The sequence below is a fragment of the Notolepis coatsorum genome (genome assembly GCF_963971535.1).
Source record: "Notolepis coatsorum genome assembly, chromosome: 5".
Taxonomy (NCBI): domain Eukaryota; kingdom Metazoa; phylum Chordata; class Actinopteri; order Aulopiformes; family Paralepididae; genus Notolepis; species Notolepis coatsorum.
The window spans coordinates 169,026,234-169,034,608 of record NC_140169.1 but is presented as its reverse complement, the minus strand read 5'-3'; the positions used below and the strand labels follow the sequence as shown (position 1 = coordinate 169,034,608).

General features: G+C 43.6%; 1 protein-coding gene across 1 annotated transcript in view; it reads right to left on the bottom strand.

Annotated features, from left to right (window-relative positions):
• Positions 1 to 8,375, bottom strand: part of lrp1bb (low density lipoprotein receptor-related protein 1Bb) — a gene marked incomplete at its 5' end in the record, with an annotated part of 1,188,884 nt that overhangs the window by 693,354 nt on the left and 487,155 nt on the right. Inside the window, 2 exon segments of the mRNA XM_084314368.1 lie at positions 2,532 to 2,675; positions 3,601 to 3,796. Coding sequence (XP_084170494.1) covers positions 2,532 to 2,675; positions 3,601 to 3,796 — 340 coding nt within the window.

Genomic DNA, 8,375 nt, shown 5'->3' with positions numbered 1-8,375 from the left:
AGCCTCCTTCCTGACATGCTTGATACCATTCCTTAGGTCGTCTAGTTGCAAAAAGCTTAAAAAAAAACTAGCTAACTTAGCTTAAGGGCATTTTAAAGGTGACAGCGGCTCAGGAGGTAGAGTGGTCGTCTGGTAACCGGATGGTTCCCGGTCCTCCTGGCAGCATGTCGTGAAGTGCCCTTGAGCAAGACACTTAACCCCTAACGGCAGGTTGGCATGAGCAGGTTGGCACCTTGCATGGTTATATCCACCCATCGGTGTGAGAATGTGAATGGGTGAACGTGAGACATACGCTGTGAAGCGATTCGGAAAAAGCGCTATATGAACGCAGTCCATTTAGCAGCAACGAATATGTATAGCCCCGGAAGCCCAGAGCTAAGGCCATGAATCAAATAAAATCAAATACATTTGTAAGGCCCGACAACACACGTTAATGTCCCCATGGGCCGGACACGTCTTCTTTAAACAAGTCAAGAAGAAACATCACAATAAGTCAAGAACAAAACAAGAACACCATAAAGTCCAAACATGTAAAATAAATGCAACACTCCCAGACACACCCCACGCGAAGGTAAGGAGAAACTCACTAAAACCTAGCAATAGGAAAAAATGCACCACAGGCAATGTGGAGGAGAGAAACCTTAGACGGGCCATTCAAGGGGGGATCTCCCTTCTTAGATGTCGGTGATAGTAGTGTTGCAATAAAACAGGCGGACAGTTGGTATAGGCATGCACTCACAAGCATAATGAAACACAGATAAGTGCATGCGATACCAACTGAACATTTTGAAAGATTAAAGATAGAGCTGATAGCGATAGCAACTGAACATTTTGAAAGATTAAGATTAAGATTAAAGATTGTGTATTCATACTGTTCTCCGTTTCCCTGTGGTTCTATGTTTCCTTTTCTTTTATTTATTTTTTGCCTATTGTCAGCGACTTTGGGTCATTGAAAAGCGCTATACAAAATAAATGAATTATTATTATTATTATGATGACAACAACCCTTGTGTGAGCGAGAGTAAGTAAGTAAGTAAGTAAGTAAGTAAGTAAGTAAGTAAGTAAGTAAGTAAGTAAGTAAGTAAGTAAGTAAGTAAGTAAGTAAGTAAGTAAGTAAGTAAGTAAGTAAGTAAGTAAGTATTTATAAAGCACCTTTCATACATGTCATGTTGCTGTACACAAACATAGGCATATATAACGATAAAAGCAATAAAGTCACAGTGATCAGTTAAGATCAATGGTTAAAAAATTTTTTTTTAAAGGGGAACTATCTTATAAATGACCTTTTCCAGTGTTTAGGGTTATTTTCTAGCTATGTGAACTTATAGTAATAGGATCTATGTCTCTAATTCTCGATTTGGCGCATTCTTCCAATTCTCCTCTCACAATAATGTCCCTCCCTCAAGTGAGTCATCTGAAAATTAGCCTATTCGGGACGTCAGGTGGTGCGTATTTGCATAATAACACCCGCCCCCTCTAGCTGCCCGCCGAGCGAGAGCGAGAGAACTGTAAACACTCTGCGTGTCTCCCTCTCCCTCTCCCTCTCGAGGAAGTCCACCACCGCGCTGCGCCACAGACAGCTCATGCTCCCGAACCGAGAGAGAGAGAACTGTAAACAATCTGCGTGTCTCCCTCTCCCTCTCCCTCTCCCTCTCGAGGAAGTCCACCACCGCGCTGCGCCACAGACAGCTCATGCTCCCGAACCGAGAGAGAGAGAACTGTAAACACTCTGCCTGTCTCCCTCTCCCTCTCGAGGAAGTCCACCACCGCGCTGCGCTACAGCCCATGCTCCCGAACCGAGAGAGAGAGAACTGTAAACACTCTGCGTGTCCTCCCGGCTCCCTCTCCCGGGAGGACACGCAGAGTGTTTACACCTTTTTTTTCTTCCTCTCTCTCTCTCTCTCTCTCTCTCTCTCTCTCTCTCTCTCTCTCTCTCTCTCTCTCTCTCTCTCTCTCTCTCTCTCTCTCTCTCTCTCTCTCTCTCTCTCTCTCTCTCTCTCTCTCTCTCTCGACTGACTGTCACTCTCTCTCTCTCTGTGGACTGACTTTCACTCAAAGTGCTTGTGGGCGGAGCCAGGCCATAACAGCCTGATTTCTTGGGGCTGAAAAATGATGGTTTTGAGTACTTGATTAGAAATATAAACCAATGCATTTTTTTGAAAAAAAATTTACAGATGTCTTCAATAGACTGACAGGAATTGTGTAAAGTTGCCCAAATAGTGCTAGGAATAGTAAAATAGTTCCCCTTTAAAGAAAAAATTACGGAAAAATTAAAACAGTCAAGAAAGTTTGGGAGAACAGGTCCGCACAAACACGTCCGTTCAGTAGCAACCGGAAGTAGGACGTGCACTAAACAAATGCACTTGTACAGTAGGTAGCAACGTTAGCTCTCATAACGTTAGCCAGTTAGGAAGTAGGAAATGCACTAAACCAATGCACTTGTACTTGTTTAGCAGCAACCGGAAGTAGGAAGTAGGAAGTGCACTAAACCAATGCACTTGTACAGTAGGTAGTGAGGAACCAGTACTAACTTTTGCAGGCCTGTCCGTCGGGGCCCAGGCTGTAACCCGTGCGACAGCGGCAGCTCCTGGACTTGTAGCTGCCGCTCAGCAGGCAGATGTGAGAGCAGCCCCCTGGTTTCCCGTACGCATCCGTCTCACAGGCGTGACTCCTGACTGTAAGGCAGAACCCAGATTCATTATCAATCCATGTATGTACGTCGTGCACATACAGACGCAGCGCTGAAAAATCTAACCTCTGCTGCTCCTCTGCCGCTGCTCCACCACTCCACGGGCCAAACTGATTTTGTGACTCCTATTGTTCTGGACCGGGCCAGATTTCACACCTCCACTGCCTCCCACAGGCCGGGGAGACTTTTTCATCTTAAATTTGTATTCATCCCAAACGCCCCATCTCCATCCGATTCCTTAGCTTTTTCACTGTTTACTTATCATGCATTGCAACACTAATATCTGGGCAGTACCCCAAGTCAGACTGCCCATATACAAATTATCTTGGTGGTCTGAGGGCAGTAGCCCCTGACCCCCTCCCTGGGGGAGCACTTAAGTTAAGTACCCTCCCTTTGTTCACTTTGGGAGCCAGCCACCAGCCCCCCGAAATATAACACCCGAGTGCTAGTTCTATAGTGGCAGAGGAGCAGCAGAACAGCAGCAGAAGTGGTTTGAATTGTCAGTGCTGCATCTGTAGTATTGTGAACCTGGTTAAATCCCTGATCAGAGGTATTTACTTTTACTATAATAACATGGGGTATATTCACAAACATTCTTGAATAATTTGATCTGTAGATGGGGTAAAAAGTTATTTGGAACGTTCTTAATATGCTGCTATATATATATATATATAGCATTTTTTTTTTACACAAACATTACCTTAAATATTTATTTTTTTGTTTTTTACAAATATTCACAAAATACAGCAAATACAAAAAACATTGACCTGTTGTCTAGTGTTAGTCCTTGTATCAAGAGTCAATCAATCAATCATAGAGTTGCTATATTAAATATTTGATGGTGGGGCTATCCATTTGGATTACAGACTGCACCTTTCAACCCATGACATGCAAAGAAAGATGTCCTTTACCTTTGGGCTGGAGGAGCTTGTGGTAAACGCGGAGGCCTCTAGAATCCCCCAGGCCGGCCGCTAACGTCCTGGGCTCTGCTGTGATATTAAACCTATGGATCTTCAGCAGCTCTGCAGCAGCGCTCCCTTTGGACGGGTCGGAGTGTGTGGCGTACAGGAAGTCCTCAAAGACAGCTAATCCATAAATGTACGAAACCTAGGAGGGGGGAGGGACAAGGACAATGAATAAGCTTTGGTGAATCCGAGAATAAATCATAATATAAGAAAGAAAGAAAAAGGGGTTTCATATTTTGTGTGTGTGTGTGTTTGTGTGTGTTTTATGCAGGCTGCTGGAGGCCAAAAGAGACGCTTTAAGGACTACACCAGGGACCTCCTAAAGTGTGCAAACATCACGCAGCTTGAAACTCTGGCACTCGACAAATCAGCCTGGCAAGTCACTTGTGCCACTGCAGTTTCCCAAATACACCAAACGAACCGAGTCCGAAGATCTGAGAGGCGCACACAACGACACCAGCAGGCGGATGGCATCCCCCAGGTATCTGGCTTCCCTTGCGCCATCTGTGGACGGGTGTGCGGCTCAAGGATCGGACTCAACGGCCACGACGAGAAGTGGCACCAGCGGCAGCGGCGCTAAACCCCCCCCCCCCCCCCCCATCCCTGGAGCAAGCGTCATCATCGAACACGATGGACAGCTAAGAGTTGTGTGTGTTTTATGAGGTCAAAACTCCAGCAGCACTTGTAGTAAAATATAACAACGTGTTGTTGGCAGTGGCGGACTCAGGCTGTTTGAAGGGCAGGGGTGAAAATAAAAAAGGGCACCTACTGCACAACATGGGACCCCATCAGTAAGCAAAAAGCTATGATGCGTCATGTATGATGAAATAGTCTTCATCCTTGATTAAGATTAACATTAGAATAACATAGACAATCCAGATTAATAGTATAACCACACCTCTATGATAAAAACACACAGGGAACAATACACCTTTAACATTTCTATTTCATAAAACAGTTTAACAGTTAAAGTTAATTCGAGTGCCGTTGAGCTTCTTCCTTTCTCTCTCCTCCCCTTCTCTCCTCATGTCCTCTCCTCCTGTACTCCCCCTCTCCTCTCATTCTCTCCTCCTGTCCTCTCCTCCCCTTCTCTCCTCCTATACTCCCCTACTCTCCTCCTGTACTCCCCTTCTCTCCTCCTATACTCCCCTTATCTCCTCATGTACTCCCCTTCTCTCCTCATGTCCACTCCTTCTCTCCTCCTGTCCTCTCATTCTCTCCTCCTGTCCTTTACTGTCCTTCTCTCATCCTGTCCTCTCCTCCTGTCCTCTCCTTCTCTCCCTCTCTTTCTCTCCCTCCCCCTCCCTATCTTCCCCATTCTCTCCATTAAACTTACTATATTGTACCACCTGACTCCTCCCTCCTGCCATCCTCTGTCCTCTCCTCTATCACCTCTAATGAAAATATGTTGGTTATTTTCATGGACAGATTTGTATGTGCTGGCTCTCCATTGCTGCAATGGAAGGGAGATGGGGGTGGGGGAGTCATAGCAGAATTCGTCTTTTGGTCCTCTGTTTATATATGTCAATGACCTCATTATGATCAATTGGGATATCCCTCTCAATTGAAAGCAGCATAAGATCAGAGAGCCTTTTCCCCCCACATCGGTTTCTGAGCTGGGTTTTGATCAGCTTCAGTTTAGAGAATGATCGCTCTACTGAAGCAGTTGTCACTGGTATTGTAGCATATGTTTTGAGGAGCATGGTTATATTTGGGAAAACATATTCCACATCATTGTCTTTAAGGCACTTAAGTGCAGCTTTGACATTGTTGGAGGGGAGAGCATTATGAAGATGATATGATTTGATTTGATTTGAGTTCGTGACAACATTATCTTCCTCTACATCATAAAACTGGCATTTGATTGATTGATTGAAAAGTTTATTAACAGATTGCAGAATGGGTACAGTACAGTACATCTCAATACATACAATTGTTAAGGGGATGCAGACCAGAGAAAGACTTTCGTCTTGTTTCCACCAGGGTCCCCCATTTTCAATTCATCATAAACACACATCTCTGACAGATACAGCAGCTGTGTCATTTGTCATGCCCTTCCAGTGACTTGAGATGGTAAGGCAGTGAAGACCTGATAGGATTGACCCAGTAGGCGTGTCATCCTTCCCTGTGAATCTTCGGTGTAGCTCATGGGAGAGTATGTCAAGAAAGGTAAAGAACACCTTTCCCCGGTAGTGCTCCTCCAAGTCTTGGACTTGGTAGTCCTCTGTAGCAGATTGAGAGCTATACCTGTACCTTTGAGATACCTTCCTGCGTCTTGTTTGTCCAGGTATTTCTTCTGGCACCTCAATGCCTGCTGCCCCTGCTTGCCCTTTTGCTTTTGAGAAAAGGACCTTGAACTCCTCATCCTTCCTCATTGCTTTCACTCTTTGTATGACTCCCTCCACAATGGTGTATGATGCTGACAAGTCAAGGTCTTTTCTCTGAAGTGAAGCAGATGCGATAGCAGTCTCATTGAAGACAGGTGTGGCAATCTCCATGCATAGCATACATTCAAAATCTATGCTACGCAAGAGCATCCGGGCATCACCTGCTGCAGAGTCTGGTGGATCACTATCAGCCATGTTCTGAAGTAGCTTCACCACAGAAGAAAGGACCTTCATCAGGGATCTCAGAGCATCTTCTCTACACGCCCACTGTGTGTCAGACAGCCTTTTCAGTTCACAGAGTCTTCGGCCAGGGTACATGTTCTGTTGCATTTTCACAAACGCAGCCTGGCGTTTTGGAGATCTGGATATGAAAGTGTACAGATTTTCAACTAAATTGAAAAACCGAACAAAATGCTGGCTTGATTTGGCACTCTCCACCAAGACCAGGTTGAGACAGTGGGCATGGCAGTGCACGTATAAAGCGTTCTCATTGTGGCTCTGAATTTGCGACTGCAGACCGTTGTAGCTTCCGCTCATATTTGCGGCTCCATCGTAGCCTTGGCCCCTGATGTCTTCCACTTTTAATCCATTCTCCTCAAGGAATGTCATCACAACATTCTCCAATTATTTTGCTGTTGTTCCACTCACATCACAAACTTGTAAAAATCTCTCCTTGATTTCCATCTGATGGACAAAGCGAACAACAAAGGACACTTGTTCGACATGAGAAACATCAGTTGTCTCATCCAAGAGAATGGAGAATATTTTGGAATCTTCCATTTCTTTGAGAATTACTCTTCTGACATAGGTGGCAAGGGCACTGATTATGTCAGTCTGTGTCTTGTAGGACAACAGTGATGTCTGTGGTTTTTTCTGTTGAGACTGGATGTGATTGATTTTATCAAGGTGCATTTTGATGGTGGAGTCATATTTTGCAAGTAGGAAGTTCAAGGAAATTACCTTTGTTCAAAGATGTACCACTTTCATCATGACCCATGAACGCCCCATCTTGCTGTGCAAGATACAATGTGATGTCTACCAGTCTTGTCATTAGCTCCCTGTTTCTTTGTCGTCCCTGTTCTCTTTTGGCTTGGCCTTCTACGTCTGCCCTCCTGAAAGCCTCTTTCAGTGGTCTCTGTTTGAAGTTGCTCCATCTTACCATGCTTACCATATGTGCTTCTGTTTGTTTATGCTCCTTAATTTTCTCTGAGCCTTTTCTCCAATTGTTAACTCCCCCTGTTCTCCAAGCTGCTTTATTATCATATTTTCTCTCTTTCAAGAAAAGTCGGCAACCAAAACAAAACATAGAATCACTTTCCATAGAATATTCTAGGCAGTGATTATCTTGATACCACTCCCTGTGGAATGAACGCCCCTCTGTCTTTGGATACGTTAGAAGTAGAACTGGTTGACAAGGTCCAATAGAGCAACAAAACTCAACAAATCTATCAGAGTGGTGGTCTATGCTGTGCTTCTGAACATGGACTGGATCAGTGGGATATTTTAATGGCAACAGGAGAGCATTCAAGTTATTTGTTGTTGTGTCACCATCATTTCTCTCCATAGCATTATCAGCATTCTCTCTTTCCTCAACTTCTTCATCGTTTCTCTCCATACAATCATCTGCATTTTCTCCTTCCTCCACTTCTTCACCATTTCCCTTGTGTACTGTCCCTTCCATTGTGTACTAAGGTGGAGCAAATAATATTAGTTTTATAATAGTAATATAATTGTACTGTATATAATATTTGTACTGTAGCCTACAATGTTATAATTGTATTATAAAATAATATGTCATATAGCACATACCACTAGCCTTCTTGCCTTGATTGGAATAAAAACGGTCTATGGTTGGTCAATTTAAATGGGAACTATTTTACTATTTCTTTCACTATTTGGGCACTTTTACACAATTCCTGTGAGTTTATGGAACAACTCTGTAATTTTTTATTTTTTTTAATTCATTGTTTTGTATGTTTGTTTGTTTGTTTGTTTCTAATCAAGTCCTCAAAAACAGCATTTTTCTACATGAAGATCTTAAGCCGTTTTGAGCCTGGGCTCCAACCACAATGGTAAACCTGAACCACCGCCTGAACATTATCATGCAGCGGTGTCTCTCTGACATCACAAATCAGCACATTTTCAGATGACTCAGTTCAGTGAGGGTGAATATTGTGAGAGGAGAATTGGAAGAATGCGCCAATATGAGAATTAGAGACATAGATCATATTAATATAAGTCCACATAGCTAGGAAACAATGCTAAACACTGAAAAAGGCCATTTATAAGATAGTTCCCCTTTAAATGTTTAAGACAAATTTTTCTGTCCAAAAT